Here is a 20,000-nt window from a genome sequence, read left to right on the forward strand (position 1 = left end):
AAACCACGATCCATTCTACCCCCGTTAATCCACCCCAAACCCAGCTCCTTTAAATTCCCTGTTTTCCTTCCTCAAAGTCCCTGTAGTGTCCATCTTGTTTACCCCGCACCATCCCTCTTCCCTCCACAGATCCCCGAATGTCTCTGTTCCCCACTGTTTTGTGCTTCCCTCTGCCACCCCTCTTGTCTCCTGCTCCCCTTGTTATATGTTCTGTGTGTTAGCTCTTATATGAGCCTCGACATTGTTTATAAAAAATAATAAGACATGGGGGAATATAGTTTCCGTTTTCAACTTGCATACATGATATTGTTACGAATCTGGAAGCCATGAGCACTCAACATACAGGTTCCTATAGAACAGTTATATCGGTAAGAATGTGTTTATAGTTAGGGCCCCCCTACCTGTGTGTAATGGGTAATTAAATGTTAATGCGCTGCGGAGTTACTTTGATAGTCAGGGTTTTCGTTTATTATTACATCCATAAATCCTCATAACTACAACACTAGCATCACCCTCACCTTCACCTCGCTCTGACCGACGCCATTACCTACGTGCGTGTCAGCACTTACGTGGGCGGAGCCCCGACCCCCGCCCCCCCCCACGGACAAGGGTGAATAAGGTTGCGGTGCGATCGGACCGAGAGGAGAGTTTGAGATAGTTGATGACCTTCGAACAGGCAAGGTTGTGGTCAATCTGACAGGCAGGTTGAAGTGTGGAGTTATCAGCACTCGCTTTGACGTTCAACTCAAAGACTTGGAGAAGTGGCAGAGAAACCTCCTGCCTTCTCGACAGTTTGGGATACAGAGGAGAGTTTTGGTTGCCGGGAGGAGCGCCCAAGGGAGCTCTTGAGTCTGCTCAAGTCTCGCTGGCGCCTGGTCCTTCCATCGCCTCTCGCTGGCACCTGGTTCTTCCATCGCCTCTCGCTGGCGCCTCATCCTTCCATCGCCTCTCGCTGGCGCCTCGTCCTTCCATCGCCTCTCGCTGGCGCCTCGTCCTTCCATCGCCTCTCGCTGGCGCCTCGTCCTTCCATCGCCTCTCGCTGGCGCCTCGTCCTTCCATCGCCTCTCGCTGGCGCTTGGTCCTTCGGACCGCATCGCGACGCTGGTCTGTGTCGCTCGTCTCGTCGAAGACCACACGAGGTGGGAAGGTCCATGTCCGTGTGTGTGTGTGTGTGTGTGTGTGTGTGTGTGTGTGTGTGTGTGTGTGTGTGTGTGTGTGTGTGTGTGTGTGTGTGTGCGTGTGTGTGTCTGGGGCCCTGTCTGGAAGTAGGAATTGGATAAGTGCCTTCACTGTACCTTATTTGCCTTGCATCTCCTATTAGTCGTGATAACTCTGCCGTTACGTGCTTCCCTCCTTCCCCACCTACTGTTAATAAATACCCTATTTGTTAAATGTATCAGCTCGTTTTTGTGTTTCTTTTATTGGTTTAACACGGTGTGTGTTGGGGAATTAGAAAGGCCATTGTTGCCGTAGATGTACGTTTGGACCGACGGATCTCGGTAACCATCCGCTCGGGATACGCACGGTTCAAGCCCGCTACTGGCTCGTTCCGCTCGAGCTCTCGCCGAGGGTGAATTTCACCGGTAGTTTGGACGACGTGGGTATTTAGGTAAATTGAAATTGGCAATCGACCCTATCCCACGTGGCCGACTTATTGGCGATCTTCAGTCCGATAAGGGACCCGTCGGCTCCGGAGTTATCGGGGGTGACGACCTATAAATTCCGGGTGTTTGGCAGAGTTAACCCTACTGCTCCACCGAGCGGTCGTGCTCGCAACCGATCCCCGGCCCACAACAAATTGGTGTCCGAACCTGCGCGGCTTGCCGTTTCACTCCTTTCACTCCTCCCCACAATCATTCATTCGCACCATGCATTCCACATTCACTCCACTCACACACTCGAGCCCGCTGACCCATATTCATTCATTGTTTCTTTTTTTTTTTCAACACACTCCTATTTTTCACATCACTCGACACTGCCATTCTGCAAACTAAATTCCCCTAACTAACTCATGCTCCCTCGTCGTCCCTTAAACTAATGCACGTTCCGTTTAACTCTACATAGCTAAGCTACGTCCCCACTACACATTCCATGTCTGTTTGTGTCTCCCAACATCCATTTCCCATTCTAAATCTAACCAAAATTCCCACTAACTAGTCCATGGGCCCCATGGAGGACAGCTCATGCCCCCATGAGGCCGGTCTATCTATCGCTAACCCTTCCCACTAACTTGTGCTCCTATGCCCCAATAGGATGCTTGCCACATCCTACCCGGGGCCGTGTACTGGAAGCGAGTTTTTTTTCCCCTTTTGCACCGCCAAGGTGGTGGTCGATGGCTCACTCGCTCATCCCTATGGGCGATACCAACATCCCTCCAATGGCCGATAATTGAGGCCTTGTAGTCGCCCTGCCAATTGCAACAAGCGCTCGCTTTCAAGGGATTCCCCACGCGGAACAACGTGCGCTGTTCGCCCGGAGCTCGCGCCGCGAGATCCCCGCCGATGACGTCACCCGCGCGGTTTTCCGTGCCAGCCAGCACGAGCGCATCGTCCCGGGAACCCGCTCCACGCATTCCGCGAACAGAACACGCGGCATGCAGCACATGGAGCTTCGCACACGCGCCCACGTGGGAACCCGCGTGTTCCAAATTCACCTAACACTCACCTACCTTTTAAACATCCGTGCGACGGTCTCTTTCGAAAAGCGGGACATTCCTGCACCGGAATCCCTCCACGAAGACGCGCGCGCGAGGGCCGTTCGCAAAATGCCGAACGGGCCTCGTACACGGTGACTCGCGGGACCGGCGCGGTTACCAAAATACCTATGAGCGGCCCATTCGGCTCGCTATCCCTGTCTCCCGTCTGGATCGGTCTGTCCATTTCCACGCACGCCATGTTACTCACACACGCCATGACACTCGCACTATACCTACCTTCTGGCACACATTTCGACACACTCGTACCACTCATACACTCCACCACACACTCCGGGACAATCACATCGGGGATTCGCGCTACCACAAGAAATCCTGGGGTTTCCATACCCCCCAAACTCCGCGTGCACCCGTTCACAGCACTCATCCACTCAACCTCGTTCGGCCTGACCAGACTCACCTCGTCGCGATCTGCTTTGAGAGAGCGTATTTTCTCCCTCCGTTCCTGAAGGAGGCTATCCTGCTGCTCACACCGGGTCTCGACACATTCTACCAGCTCAACCCCATTGTCCCTCCCTGACTACGTGTGTGTGTGCTCGTCTTTCGTTTCATATAATTCGTCCCCCTCTATTGATTTCTCAGTCTCCGTCACCTTGTTTATTATTTTCCGTTTCTTCCTAGCTCTTCGTCTGTTAATTTCTCAGCCTCCGTCACCTCCTTTGGTTCTTCCATTGTCCCCTCGTGTCTCACCCTACGCGTCTCCCCATCAATTATGACTTCGCTCGTCCTCTCGACCTTACCCGTCTCTATCGCAGGCCGGACACGTAGCACACTCCATGTCGGTTCGGTCGCTCCGCCACGTGGTACCGCCATTTTGCAATCTGTTGTCCACATTTCACCTTTCACCTCGTCCAAGCTCGCCTGCAGGCTTAACCCCATGGTCTGCATCTCACCCCGCTGTGTTTGCATATCGTCCCTCATCTCATCCATTTTGTACGCATTTGCGTCCATTTTGCGCTCCAAATCCACCTTCATGCTTTGTACGCTCACGTCCATCTTGCGCTTCAAATCCCCCTTCATGTCATCCATCTTGCGCGCATTTGCGTCCATTTTGTCATCCATCTTCCGCATCAACGCCTCTAACATCTGTCTCATGTCAACTGACCCTGAGGCAGCCGATGCGCCTCGGTCGGACGCGAATCCACCAAGGGTTGGGAGGGAAGTTTGACGGAGGGGTGGGGGGGGGGGGAGTGTCATACGCCGCCCCTGCGCCCCTTACGGACTCTGAGTTTGGTTGCGGGAGCACGTCTTCTTACATGGGGGTGGTGTCCCGGACCATAGGTTCCTCTACACAACTACCCACCTGCCTCAGCTCGTCTTGGTTAGACATGTTGCGTGTTGGAAACAAAATTTAATATCACTCACAATTTGGAGGAACGGGGGGGAGGGGGGGAGGGGTTTCGCTCTGTACATCCTTGATCCGACCCGTAAATTTCTCTTCGGAGGCCGAGGGGCCGAATCGCACTCCTGACTACCAATTTGTTGCTGCTTCGAACCTGTAAATTTTGTTAATGTAGGCGGAGGGGTTCGTATCTCCATGACTGACACCAATTTGTTGCGGGCCGGAGATCGGTTGAGAGCACGACCGCTCGGTGGAGCAGTAGGGTCAACTCTTCCGAACACTCGGAATTTATAGGTCGTCACCCCGGATAACTCCGGAGCTGACGGGTCCCTTATCGGACCGAAGATCGCCAATAAGTCGGCCACGTGGGATAGGGTCGATTGCCAATTTCAATTTACCTAAATACCCACGTCGTCCAAACAACCGGGGAAATTCACCCTCGGCGGAGCTCGAGCGGAACGAGCCAGTAACGGGCTCAAACCGTGCGTACCCCGAGCAGATGGTTACCGAGATCCGTCGGTCCAAGCGTACATCTACGGCAACAACGGCCTTTCTAATTCCCCAACACACACCGTGTTAAACCAATAAAAGAAACACAAAAACGAGCTGATACATTTAACAAATAGGGTATTTATTCACAGTAGGTGGGGAAGGAGGGAAGCACGTAAGGGCAGAGTTATCACGACTAATAAGAGATGCAAGGCAAATAAGGTACAGCTAAGACACTTATCCAATTCCTACTTACAGACAGGGCCCCAGAGACACACACACACACACACACACACACACACACACACACACACACACACACACACACACACACACACACACACACACACACACACACACACACACACACACACACGCACACCCAGAAGGACATGGACCTTCCCGCCTCGTGCGGTCTTCGACGAGACGAGCGACACAGACCAGCGTCGCGATGCGGTCCGAAGGACCAGGCGCCAGCGAGAGGCAATGGAAGAACCAGACGCCAGCGAGAGGCGATGGAAGAACCAGGCACCAGCGAGAGGCGATGGAAGAACCAGGCACCAGCGAGAGGCGATGGAAGAACCAGGCACCAGCGAGAGGCGATGGAAGAACCAGGCACCAGCGAGAGGCGAGCAGAATCCAGAGCTCCCTTCAGCGCTCGTCCCGGCAACCAAAACTCTCCTCTGTATCCCAAACTGTCGAGAAGGCAGGAGGTTTCTCTGCCACTTCTCCAAGTCTTTGAGTTTAAAGTCAAAGCGAGTGCTGATAACTCCACACTTGTTCAACCTGCCCGTCAGATTGACCACAACCTTGCCTGCTCGAAGGTCATCAACTATCTCAAACTCTCCTCTTGGTCTGATCGTGCCGCAACCTTATTCACCCTTGTCCAGGGGGGGAGGGGACGCCTCCTCCCTCCCTGCTTTCCCTCACTGGACGGTTTTGGAGCACAAAATGCGCTCGTCGCCCTGTCATTGGCCAAAACGGGCACCAAGGCTGTTGATTGGACCCGGGGGGGGGGGGGGCATGACGGCCGTTGCTGCGGACCGCCCACCAAACAGGCAGAGGAACATTATCCTGCGTGGGCTCCGCCCACATACGTGCTGACACGCACGTAGGCAATGGCGTCGGTCAGAGCGAGGTGAAGGTGAGGGTGATGCTGGTGTTGTTGTAGTTATGAGGATTTATGGATGTAATAATAAAAGAAAACCCTGACTATCAAAGTAACTCTGCAGCACATGAACATTTAATTACCCATTAGACACAGGTAGGGGGGCCCTAACTATAAACACATACTTCCCGATATAACTGTTCTATAGCGACCTGTATGTTGAGTGCTCATGGCTTCCAGATTCATAACAATATGACCTCAACATATGATCTTCACAATACATATTACTTTATCATGGGAGTGTGTAAGCACCATACTCACTCAGGCCTGAGCATGGAGGTGTTTTATTAAACCTGTGTAAAGCAATCTTTTTAATTACAAGCACACGTGCAAACAATAATAATTAATCAAACTTATGTTGTTGACAACAAATCACGACATCCTCAACATGTGATCTTCACAATACATATTACTCGATCGCTTCCAGGAAGAAAAAAAATGCAGGGAGTGTATCAGCACAAGATCCGATCGAGGGCTGAAGGCCAATTATCTGCTTTTATCTGGGGTCAAATTTTTTTTAGTCAAACATAGCTCTCAACCTTCCTTTGGATGAAAGAAGAGGCCATGCAAAATTTCATTGCACTGGTTCCTGTTGGGTCCTAATAGAGAAACAAACAAACACACAAACAAACTGGAAGGGCACTCAGTAGAGCGCATACCATCAGAAATGCCTGATCTAGTGGAACATATCGATCCCAATAACTTTTTGAAATATCATGCAATATATCGTTTTTGGCCCTTTCTTTCAATGGTGATGAAGCACTTTAAAAATTAAATAATTCCCAGATTCAGATCTTCACCAAAATCGAATAAATATGTCCTTGTCACACACCCAACCTGTGCCCCAAGTTTCATGTGAATCTGTCCACAACTTTTGCAGATATCTTGATATACATCAGGGTAGCCCTTTTTCTCAATAGTGACGAATCACTGAAAAAATTAGAGTTGTCGGATCCGGATCTTCACTAAAATCTAATCAGTTCATCCTTGTCACACACCCAACCTGTCCACCAAATTTCATCCGAATCTGTATACAACTTTTTGAGAAATCCTGCACACAAGCAAACAGACAAACAAACAAGCAGTCATAGACTGGTACTTACGAAATTGTCAACTTGACCTCTGACCTTGTCTAATAAAAGCTGTCTCTTGAGAAGGTCACGACGCAAACCAGAAGTTTCTACGATGATTCTGTACCAAACCATCAAAAATCGAATGTTTTGGATGTTTGACCTCACTGTGACCTTGACCTTTGACCGATTTTGACCAAAATCTAATCAGCACTAGCCATCAGCCTCCTGAATCACGTGGTGTAATTTGACATTGGTAGCTTCTTCCGTTCTCGAGTTATCTGTACCAAACCATCAAAAATCGAATATTTGACCTCACCGTGACTTTGACCGATTTTGACCAAAATCTAATCAGCACTAGCCATCACCCTCCTGAATCACGTGGTGTAATTTGACATTGGTAGCTTCTTCCGTTCTCGAGTTATCGTGCCTACAAACAAACAAACAAACAAACAAGCAGTCATAGACTGGTACTTACGAAATCGTCAACTTGACCTCTGACCTTGTCTAATAAAAGCATGAATCAGTCAGAAGCCCAAGGGGAGCTTGAATTCTGAATTCATTGTGGTCTACGATTTTACACTGTGGTTTGCAGATAACACTGAACAACAAATTTCAAAAATTTTTTTTTACTGGAGATGTGTAAAGTGATTAAGACTAATTTGGGTACACTGATTTCAAAAATCATAACCGTTTTGCTGTATCACGTCAGGATTTTCAGGAACAGAAATATTCCCATTGCCTAGAAGTCAGGATTTCAATGAAATTTACATATGTCTTTAACATGTCTATTTCGTACAATTGTTGTTAACTTGTGTTATATTTCTTTCTTTCAGATAAAGATGAGTAGGCGTTCCTGTACCAATCATCCTGACAACTTCTGTTATGTCTGTGGTCGGTATACCAAAAAAGATCAACAGCGAAGTATATCTACAGCAGTGAAAATGAAGGCCGCCTACTTTCACTACTTCGGGTGTAAGGTGGGGAACCAAGAACAGAGCTGGGCACCACACATCTGCTGCACAAGCTGTCACACAACCTTGACTCAGTGGTTGGTGGGCAAGCGCGCGAGCATGCCATTTGCGGTGCCCATGATATGGCGTGAGCCGCAGAATCATCATGATGGTTGTTATTTCTGCTGCACAAGCATCGTCGGCTTCAACAAGAAGAATAAAGGTCACATCAAGTACGCTGACTGCGTCTCTGCTCGTAAACCTGTGCCTCATGATGACGAGAACCCCGTTCCAACACCTCCAGCTGATCAGAACATAGCTGTAAGCAGTGGTGAAGAGGATGGTGATGATGAACCTTTTGAACCCGACACTCAAGAATCACTCCTTCTGAACCAGGGAGACTTAAATGATCTTGTAAGAGATCTCTCGCTGTCAAAGGCGAAGGCAGAGCTGCTTGGATCAAGGCTGCAGCAGTGGAATCTACTTGAACCTAACACCAAGATATCCTTGTTCAGAGCACGTCACAGAGACATGGCTGAGTTCTTTGAGATGGAAGACACGATGACATTCTGCAGTGACATCAACGGTCTGTTGAAAGAACTTGGGTGTGATCACGATCCTGCAGACTGGCGCCTCTTCATCGACTCGGGGAAGAACAGCTTGAAGGCTGTTTTGCTCCACAATGGCAACGAGAAACCATCAGTCCCACTGGCTCACGCGTTCGGCATGACAGAGACCTATGAGACTATGCGGCAGCTGCTTGATTCCATCAAGTACAATGACTTCAACTGGCACATCTGCGGAGACTTGAAAGTGGTGGCGCTGTTGTTAGGGCTGCAGTCAGGCTACACGAAATACATGTGCTTCCTTTGTCTCTGGGATAGCAGAGACGACAAGAATCACTGGACGAAGAAAGATTGGGAAGAGCGAAAAGAGCATGTACCTGGTCGACACAACGTGAAGCATGTCGCCCTTGTCGACCCAGCCAAGGTTTTCCTTCCACCACTCCACATAAAGCTCGGCTTGATGAAAAGTTTTGTACGGGCAATGGATCTGAATGGGCGTGGGTTTTTATACCTCAAGGAAAAGTTTGGCAACACCTTGTCGGAGGCCAAGATCAAGGCTGGTGTCTTTGTTGGACCGCAAATCCGACAGATTATGAAGGACGAAACTTTTCCGACAACTCTAAACCCCAAAGAGCTGGCAGCGTGGAGGAGCTTCAAAGCAGTGACGGACAACTTCTTGGGGAACGAGCGCGCGGACAACTATGAAGAAATAGTGCAGCAGCTGCTGGAGTCCTTCAGGAAACTTGGCTCCAGGATGTCCCTGAAAATCCATTTCCTACACCAGCACCTGAACTTCTTCCCTGACAACTTGGGAGCAGTCTCGGACGAGCACGGCGAGCGATTCCACCAAGAGATTTCACTCGTGGAGACGCGTTACCAAGGGCGGCACAACCCGAACATGATGGGCGATTTCTGCTGGTTCCTGCATCGTGAAACTGACACAGAGCAGCACAAACGCAAAGCCAAATGCCTAAAGCATTTTTAATTACATTCTAGTGGAGTTTTTCTGTAATTTCTATAATTTTGAAGCATTCATGATGAAATAAATGAATAAATGAATTTTTGTAAATTTCATTGAAATCCTGACTTCTAGGCAATGGGAATATTTCTGTTACTGAAAATCCTGACGTGATACAGCAAAACGGTTATGATTTTTGAAATCAGCGTACCCAAATTAGTCTAAATCACTTTACACATCTCCAGTAAAAAGTTTTTGTTGTTCAGTGGAATGAGTCCAAGACAAAAAGTACATTTCTTATAAAAATTCCATTTTTTTGTTTTTATTTTTAAAAAAAGTGATTCAGTAACAGCAGGATATGCCAGATAATAGGTGTATTACTTTTCAGAAGAATCTGATAAAAGCTTTATTATATATATATATATATATATATATATATATATATATATATATATATATATATATATATATATATATCAGTTATTCATCGCTGTTCCAGAATTTCGACAACCGAGTTTTAAGCGTCCTAAGCGATCGCAAAAACCGAAGACAAAATTAAAATCGAAGTTAAAACGAACTCGTAACGTCGAGCGAAGCAAAAATACTCCATTTCTCCACGCAAAGCCTTAACGTCACTCAACGACGCGTCTGCTCGAGCGCACTGCATCATGGGACGAGCCATGATGCGTCGAGTGAAATATTTTTTATACAATCTTAAAACGTCTCCAAAACATCCGATTTATACCAGAATTTCGACAACCGAGTTTTAAGCATCCTAAGTGATCGCAAAAACCGAAGACAAAATTAAAATCGAAGTTAAAACGAACTCGTAACGTCGAGCGAAGCAAAAATACTCCATTTCTCCACATGAATTTACGGAATTATGTTTGACCTCACTGTGACCTTGACCTTTGACCGATTTTGACCAAAATCTAATCAGCACTAGCCATCACCCTCCTGAATCACGTGGTGTAATTTGACATTGGTAGATTCTTCCGTTCTCGAGTTATCGTGCCTACAAACAAACAAACAGAAACGGAAGGCATCAATATACTTACGAAATCTTTAGATTTCGTAAGTAACAAACAGAGAGCGGGGTGAAAACATAACCTCCTTCCACCTTCAGTGGCAGAGGTAACAAACAAACTTTCTTCTTTATATATCAGATGCATATGAGGGAAAATTACATGCCTAGACCAGAGATTGAACTCAGGCCTCTGGTGAACAATACCAGCATTCTGCCATTTCAGCTATCTGGCTGACACGTGCCAAACATGTAATTCTCTCATCTCTACTGATAAATGTCAGTATGTCTCCTCCATAACAACAAAACCATGAAACCTAGCACCCTCAAACGTTGCATGCATACTAATAGAACTCCAAGGAAGTGCATGGGGTGAAAAGTGGGTGTTGGGTTAATTAAAACACCCCTTTTGAAGACAATTAACAGGCTTTATTTAAGTATATCCTATATCAGGTGCATTCTTGGTCACTGCTCTCCACGGGGTCTTAAGACGCATCCTCGGAAACCTCACTGGCATCTGAAGCCTCCATGCATTTTGGCCTGCTCCACCATGCCTTGACTTGGAAGAGGCCACAACGATTTATTAATGATAGTTTTTTTATTCCACTTTCCTCACTCATATTATCAAATGCCTGTTATGTTCATCAGAGCTTCCAATCGCTGTATACATCACTTTTGGAAGAGCTATAGTTTTAAAATTAGGAGCTTGGAGCGATTTTATGCATATATGACACGATTTTCCACAATCTAATGAAAGTATATCATCAAAATATTATTTCGGCTTTGAGGATCAGATATCGTCCGGATGAAATAAGAATCGAAATCTGATAATTTCAGGAAATAACAAGTCTTCAAACTAAGCCAATATACAGTGGGGAGAACAAGTATTTGATACACTTCCGATTTTGCAGGTTTTCCCACTTACAAAGCACGTAGAGATCTGTAATTTTTATCATAGGTACACTTCAACTGTGAAAGACGGAATCTAAAACAAAAATCCTGAAAATCACATTGTATGATTTTAAAATAATTGATTTGCAATTTATTGCATGAAATAAGTATTTGATACATCAGAAAAACAGAACTTAATATTTGGTACAGAAACCTTTGTTTGCAATTGCAGAGATCAGACGTTTCCTATAGTTCTTAACCAGGTTTGCAGACTGCAGCAGGTATTTTGGCCCACTCTTCCATACAGATCTTCTCCAGATCCTTCAGGTTTCGGGGCTGTCGCTGGGCAACACAGACTTTCAGCTCCCTCCAAAGATTTTCTATTGGGTTCAGGTCTGGAGACTGGCGAGGCCACTCCAGGACCTTGAGATGCTTCTTACGGAGCCACTCCTTAGTTGCCCTGGCTGTGTGTTTCAGGTCGTTGTCATGCTGGAAGACCCAGCCATGCCCCATCTTCAATGCTCTTGTTGAGCGAAGGAGGTTGTTGGCCAAGATCTCACGATACATGGCCCCATCCATCCTCCCCTCAATAGGGTGCAGTCGTCCTGTTCCCTTTGCAGAAAAGCATCCCCAAAGAATGATGTTTTCCCTCTCCATGCTTCACGGTTGGGATGGTGATCTTGGGGTTGTACTCATCCTTCTTCTTCCTCCAAACATGGCAAGTGGAGTTTAAACCAAAAAGCTCTCTTTTGGTCTCATCAGACCACATGACCTTCTCCCATTCCTCCTCTGGATCATCCAGATGGTCATTGGCAAACTTCAGACGGGCCTGGACATGCGCTGGCTTGAGCAGAGGGACCTTGCGTGCGCTGCAGGATTTTAATCCATGACGGCGTAGTGTGTTACTTATTATTTTCTTTGATACTGTGGTCCCAGCTCTCTTCAGGTCATTGACCAGGTCCTGCTGTGTTGTTCTGGGCTGATCCCTCACCTCTCATGATCATTGAGGCTCCACGAGGTGAGATCTTGCATGGAGCCCCAGACCGAGGGAGATTGACCGTTATCTTGAACTTCTTCCATTTTCTAATAATTGCGCCAACAGTTGTTGCCTTCTCACCAAGCTGCTTGCCTATTGTCCTGTAGCCCATCCCAGCCTTGTGCAAGTCTACAATTTTGTCCCTGATGTCCTTAGACAGCTCTCCGGTCTTGCCCATTATGGAGAGGTTGGAGTCCAATTGATTGAGTGTGGACAACTGTCTTTTATGCAGAAAACGAGTTCAAACAGGTGCAGTTAATACAGGTAATGAGTGGAAAATAGGAGGGCTTCTTAAAGATAAAACTAACAGGTCTGTGAGAGCCAGAATTCTTACTGGTTGGTAGGTGATCAAATACTTATTTCATGCAATAAAATGCAAATTAATTATTTAAAAATCATACAATGTGATTTTCAGGATTTTTGTTTTAGATTCAGTCTTTCACAGTTGAAGTGTACCTATGACAAAAATTACAGACCACTATGTGCTTTGTAAGTGGGAAAACCTGCAAAATCGGCAATGTATCAAACACTTGTTTTCCCCACTGTACCTTTTTACTTTAAGCAAGCAAGGCTATGGCCCCTCCTTTTCCATATATACACAAGAAAATGTGAAATTTCCAAAGCATTAAACATATTTTTGTGCTGTTTGGAGAATTATATCGAGTGAACAAAAGACTTAGGAATGTGTGAAAATTAACCAGTTTCATTGAGCTATTTGATTTATTGCATTCACTGTTTGACCTCGTGCCCTGTCCCGCAGAAGGACTGCTTATCCATAGTGTCTGCCAGATCTGTTTCTATATTTTCGGAGTTTCCGCGAGGTGCTCTCCAGGAAACCAAAGCAAATCTGGTGAAAAATGGATGTCTTAAAACAAAGTTATAATGTTTGTGCGGACCGCGAAACGATGTACCACGTGACGCACACACAAATGAGCAGACAACGTGTCGTTTATCTGCAATGTTTATTTCCCAGGCGATTAAACTTTGTGATCTCTCCAGCGTTGTTCTACATTAAACAGCAGCTCTTTTGTGGATAAAGTCAATATTTGAACTAATTCATTTAATTTCTTTAACTGCTGCAGGTGCAGTGAAGAGCAGCTTAAAAGTTAAAGGGATCCTTTATGGTATGAAGCCACAGCCTGGCCAGCCATTCCTTGTCAACCATTGAATTGGAGTGCGTGCTTGAGTGTTTAAGCCACTTGCTGAGCGCCCTACAGTGGATAGCAGTACAGTTCGTGTCCAGATCGGAATGTACAGTCAGCAGTTACTACAACTGCGAGGTAGCGGTCCATGATTTACAAAGGTTACATGGTGTTTTGTGAGTTTAAAAACAATATATACTCAATAAGATCCGATTTCTGAGACGTTTGCTGTATGAACGCATTTTCTAAATTACAGAGCCAATTTTTTTTCCTTCTTCTTCTGTGTCACCTCTGTGTCACGCTTTTGGAGGGACACAAATCCAAATCGAATATATTCGTCAAGATACTTCCACTTTTTTGCACTAATTGTGAAATAATTAGTTTGAAATGGGGACTGCAAATCTGTGAAAATTTTTTTTAAATATTAAACTTAAAATAAAATAGAAATTTTAATATGAAATTTATATAAATGTTAAATTTTAAAATTGATTTTAATACAGAAAATGGTAGGCCCAGTAGCGAATAGAAAACGAAAATTATTAAAGGCGATACTTTTGTTTTTTATCTTGCCAAAACGAAGTTTTTGCAAGATATGTTAGTCAGTTTGTATGTTTTTTTTTTGTTTGTTTGTTTGTCTGTAATCATGTATAAAAAATTCTGCAGAGCACAGTTATCATTGGAAATTTTTGTAACTTCGCATATCAGAGGCCTATAGAGGTCCCTTTCAGCGCATAAAATTTTGAAGGTCAAGGTCAAAGGTCAAGGTCACTGTCGCAAATCAGGGGAGTCGACGAAACCCTTATTTTTTGAGTCATTTTAATCTAATCGTCTCCAAACTTTATGGGAATGTAGTATATGGTCTGGCGCTCAGCTGATTAGTTTTTGGTGGCGATTGGCCTTGACCTTCATGGTTAGCGCCTGAGGTCAAACATATTTGACCCCAAGGTCAGATTTTCAAGTTTTAGGAACCATATCGTGTAGTACCTCAAATTGAACACCTCGATGAGTGCTTTCTAGATATGTCAAGCTTGAGACATTATGACGTCATTTGGTGACATTATGAGGCAAACACATATTTTTCATGGTTACTCTGTAGAACGATTCTCATCGGAATCTCTCGTAGGCAGATATTCCTCAAGGAGTCGCTCCTGGTGGATAGCAGCTCTGTTCACCTCAGTGTGACCTTAAAAAAGTCACACGTGCTCACCTTTTGGCAAGATACGGGTCACCCTGCGGGTGACATTGGTTTATTTTAATGTTCATCACGATATTATGCAAACACTTGTTAAGAGAATTCCAAAAATAATTAGAGAAATTCCTACTTTTTTCTCCGGGCTCACGCCCCCTCTGGAAATTACTCACGCCCCTAGGTTAAGAGCCAATGCTCTGAAAGATTCTCGGTCTTCATGGGGTGTCACCGAAACTGATAGATCTGATTTCTGAACTTCACTCTGGTACAGAGTGCTGTGAAGTGTGGTAATTCCATCTCTGACTTATTTTCAGTTGTTACTAGAGTTCGTCAGGGGTGTGTGTTGGCCCCGACATTCTTCAACACTTGCATGCACTGGATTCTGGGGAAGTTGCCGGAGAGATCAAGCTACAGGGCATCGCTTGGGATATCTTGACCTTGATTTTGCAGATGATGCAGTCATCCTTGCCGAAAAACTGGATGTCCTTGTCGGGACCCTCGAGGCACTGAATGAGGAATCGGAGCCGCTGGGACAACAGGTTTCTTGGGTCAAAACAAAGATCCAGGCTTTCACTGACATATTGGATACTGCCATCTTGTCTGTACTTGTTTGTGGTGAGGATGTTCAAGTCAAGGAGAGATTCACTTACCTTGGCAGTGATATTCACGTCTCCGCAGGATGTGAGCCAGAGGTCAACGGATGTCTGGGTCATGCCTGAGGAGTCATGGATTCACTGGATCATGGGATGTGGTGCTGTCGATACCATGGCAGGAGGATGAAAGTCCGAGTTTTCAGGTCCTTGGTGCTTTTGGTCTTGCTCTACGGATGTGAGACTTGGACTCTGACCAGGGTTCTTTGATGGAGACTTAATTCCTTTGGTACCAGGTATCTTCGGAGAATCATTGGCTATCGCTGGTCACACTTTGTGTCCAATGAGTGATTGCTGAGAGAGACTCAAATAAGATTTGTTACCTGTATAGTCTGTGAGCATCAGCTGTGGCTGTAAGGACATGTGGCTCAATTTCCTGATGCTGATCCTGCTCACCAGATTCTCTCAGCGAGGGAGCCTCGAGAGTGGAGAAGGCCAATGGGATGACACAGCGTGCTTTGTGGTTGCAGCAGGTCGATCGGTATCTGAAGGAGATGGGGATGGGCCAGGCATATGCCTGGGGGATGGCCAGACGGAGGCCTCTGGAGTAACCGATGGAAAGTGAACACAGTGACACGCTGCTCCAGTGCATACTCCCATACCTGACTGATCTGACCTGGTTTTCTTATCCAACCATTACTAAAGTAAGAATTTGGTCAATAGGTCAAAGTACCATTTAGCATATGGAAGAAAAGGAGGAAGAGGAAGAAGATGAAGAAGCAGAAAAAGTAGAAGTAGCAGAAGAAGAAGTTGAAGTCGAAGTCAAAGTCAGAGAAGTAGAAGAAGTCGAAAAACAAAGACGGGTTTTGCGTTTTCAGATGCTTTCTAGTTTGGGGATTGATTTTGTATATTTGCATTCTTTTTATCATTCACAAATGTGGAACACCGTTGAAAGCTTTCTTATTGTCTACCCATGCGGTGGATCATTTGGTTCTTCACATTATTCAATTATCAAGAACAGCCTTGTTCAGTAGTCGGTGGTGAATTGTTCCATAACAACCTCTCTTACATCCCTTTTGTTCTGCCTCTAAACCTTCTTCTTGTGTTAGGTGAAGGTACATCACTTCTGTGACAATTCCTGTTAAAGTTTGTATGTTGCTGGTGGGCATGTTGTTGGCCTGTATTTGTGAGGAAGTTGGGTTTCTTCAGATTTTTGGATGAGAAAGGTGTTTCCTTCTACGAGCCACTAACCCACTGACTTTTCCTCTTGGATTAGTTTGTTGAATGTCCCGGCATAGTGATTGTGGACAGCATCCAGCTGTTTTAGGCAGAAGTTTTGAATTCCATCTGGGCCTGAGCTTTTAAAGTTTGGCATTTTAAAAAGTTTTCCAATTTTTTCTTCACCAATAATCACTGGGGGTATTTCCTTCAGATGTTGCTGCTTTTTCAAGTTTGGGATATATTCCACTTCCTTATGTTCTTTCTGATCTTCAAAAATTCATTTCCAGAATTTTTCTACCTTTTCTTTTTCAGGGGGGAGTTGACACATTTTGCTTTTGTTTCCCTAATTCGCGGTAGAATCTCTTTGGGTTGGTTACTCTCAAACATATGGTTTTGTCTTTTACTGTTATTTGCTTCCTTATAGTTTATATTATTCCTTATCATCATACAAACCAGTACAGTAGTTGAGTGGGTATGTAGCATTGGGATTCTTATGTATGTACTACTTGTGAATGTCTACAGCTGCAGAGGAACCTGAATTGGGTTTTAAATAGCAAATGGCTTACCTTGTATAGCTTTCTCAGTTGCTTTATGCAACTTTATGTATATTCGTATACCCTTCTTCCTACCCAAAATGTGACTTCCATCTCAAATCGAGAGAATCGTGCCTCCACAAACTTCCAAACACTGTAAAATTTATGTCCATCATAACAAAATTTCCCAACTCTCCTATATTCTTCTGGGAAAGTGCAAAGTTGAATTAATCATGTTAAGTCCTTGGAACATCATAAACTTTGTGAAACATCAACTGACCACAATTGTTGCATGCAACAGTTGCGAGCAACATTTTGTAATTCATGGGATACATTTTCAACATTTGAGGCAACTGTTACATCGTCTTTTCTAAAAATGACATTTGCCTCCATTGGGACAGCATGTGGTAACACTTGATAACAGGCAGGTAGATTGTAAGGTTGGCATCTGCATGATCATTCAAGCAGATCCTTACCACGAAGCAATGCTGATGACCACAATTGAACAGAAACATCAGGAATTTTGCTTGCGAGCTGCATTGCAGGTACAACCATGTTGTTGCTTTCCTTGGGTGAAGTGGAGAGAAAAGATGGATGAGAACAGACTGCAATGTAATTGAAATGCAGCATGGAAAAATTTATGTATATATATATATATATATATATATATATATATATATATATATATATATATATATATATATATATATATATGGATATAAGTGTATATAAAATCATATAGATATATATTATATATATTTATATATATATCTTCTTCTTCTTTCGGCTGCTCCCGTTTGGGGTCGCCACAGCGGATCATCCATATGATCCGCATAGTGATTTGGCACATGTTTTACGCCGGATGCCCTTCCTGACGCAACCCTGGTCGCCTCTTCCGACACAGGGATATGGTACACCTATTTTAACCAGGGTATACACCGGCCCAGTATACTGGTTCTCATTTCACCGACCTCGGAAGGATGACAGGCTGAGTCAACCCCCTGGTGTATTAATTCAGTGGCCCAACGGGGCTTGAACTCAGGACGTTTTGGATCCCAAGCTGCTGCCCCAACCACTGCGCCAACACCAGGTATATATATATATATATATATATATATATATATATATATATATATATATATATATATATATATATATATATATATATATATATATATATATATATATATATATATATACACCACCAGTCAAAAGTTTTAGAACACCACCATTTTTCTAGTTTTTACTCTCTCTATTGAGTGCAGCCTGTGGCTGCTGGTTGCATCATTGGTTGGGACGCAGCTATGCCGCTGATGCAGTGTCCCCCTTACCAGTGCACTGGTACTCATTTTGCTGACCTCGGAAGGATGACAGGCTGAGTCAACCTCCTGGTCTATTAATTCAGCGGCCCAAACGGGGCTTGAAGTCAGGATCCTAGGATCCCAAGCCGCCACCCGAACCACTAAGTCAAAACCAGGCCTTAGTTTTTACTGAAATTTAAGCAGTTTAATGTTTCAATGTACTCTGAAATTAAAGCACAGAACAAATAAAAAATTGCAGATAAGAAAGAAATGATGGAATCGTTTTGTTAAACAAAATTTAACCAAAATTTTTGACTCATCAAAGTAGCCACCTTTTGCAGATATAACAGCAGAACACACTCGTGGCATTCTTTCTACAATGGAAATCAAACATTGTTCGGAAAGTTCTTCCCAACACTGTTGCAGAAGTTCCCACAAATGTGTTGCACCTGTGGGTTGCTTTGCTTTCACCCTTCTGTCCAGTTCATCCCAAACCCGCTCGATGGGGTTTAAATCTGGAGACTGTGCTGGCCATTCCATGATTTGAAGCCTACCTTCTTGTTCTTTTCTTCTAAGGTAGTTCTGACATAGTCTGGAGGTATATTTTGGGTCGTTATCTTGCTGTCAAATGAACCCCTGACCAACTATGCGTAGACCAGAGGGTATTGCATGGCGCTGCAAAATGCTGTGGTAGCCCTTTTGGTTCAGGGTGCCAGTCACTCTGTGCAAGTCGCTGACTCTGGATCCAGCAAAAGAGCCCCAGATCATCATGCTTCCTCGTCCATGTTTGACAGTTGGTGTCACACACTGAGGACCCATCCTTTCGCCTACTCGACGGCATACAAAAACCCTGCGTGATGAACCGAAGAGTTCAAATATTGATTTGTTTGTCCACTAGACGGTCTTCCAGTTTTCAGTCGTCCACTGGCGGTGCTTCATTGCCCAGGGAAGCCTCTTTTTCTTATTTTGCCATCTTAGCAATGGATTTCTTACTGCCACTCGACCTGTCAAACCTGCAGCTCGAAGTCTTCCCTTCACAGTTGAAACCGAGACTTCCTTACTTCGACCAGTGTTAAGCTGTGCTTGAAGCTGCTATCCCGTGAGCCACCTATTACGCAAGCTATTGACTCTCAGAAAGTTGTTTTCTGATTATGTTGTGGCTTTGGGTTTGCCAGACCTCTTCCTGTCAGAGTTTTCTCCAATTTCCAAGTGCCTTTTGATGGTGTAGGAAACTGTACTCACTGACACCTTGGCTTACTTTGCTATTCCTCTAAGGCAGGGGTGGGGAACCTCCGGCCTCCGGGCCGTATACGGCTCGCGAGACTGTTTGATCCGGCCCGCGAGGCAATTCATAAAAATAAACAAAAGCAACCTCAGAAATACAACACAAAAAAACTCCAGACCGATTATTAATTCCTAAAAAAATAAATTAAACGGACAGCTAAAAACGGACAGCTAAAAACGGACAGCTGTCATCTGTCTGTTTCACGTTCAGGGTCAGTGAATGCAGCACGTGTGTAACGTAATGTGTGATCGCGTAATCTCATGTCATCATTTCATTCAGTATATGCAAACATGGCGACTAACAAGAAAATAATGGTGGATGCGGAAAGTCGCACTTTCCAAGAGAAATGGGCAAACGATTATTTCTTTGTGGAAGTAAAAGGCAAGCCAGTATGCCTAATTTGTCGGGAAGCGCTCTCGGTGATGAAAAAGTCCAACCTCGAGCGTCATTACAGCTCGAAACATGCTAAACTGGACGAGTTGAAAGGACAAATACGCTTGGATAAAGTTAACGCTCTTCGGCGGAGTTT

The 20,000-nt window shown here is 45.0% G+C and overlaps 1 protein-coding gene across 1 annotated transcript in view; it reads left to right on the forward strand.

The window, feature by feature from the left end:
- The window catches only part of MAU2 (MAU2 sister chromatid cohesion factor), a 327,528-nt gene that overhangs the window by 246,762 nt on the left and 60,766 nt on the right, over positions 1–20,000 (forward strand). The window contains exon 19 of the mRNA XM_085893805.1: positions 19,751–20,000. This exon is cut by the window's right edge and continues 1,486 nt beyond it. Within this exon, the coding sequence (XP_085749931.1) occupies positions 19,751–20,000 (250 nt within the window). The remainder of the gene's footprint in view (positions 1–19,750) is intronic.

This window comes from Eptatretus burgeri, chromosome 9 (assembly GCF_056783735.1).
Source record: "Eptatretus burgeri isolate ZD-2024b chromosome 9, Ebu_testis_v1, whole genome shotgun sequence".
Lineage (NCBI taxonomy): Eukaryota > Metazoa > Chordata > Myxini > Myxiniformes > Myxinidae > Eptatretus > Eptatretus burgeri.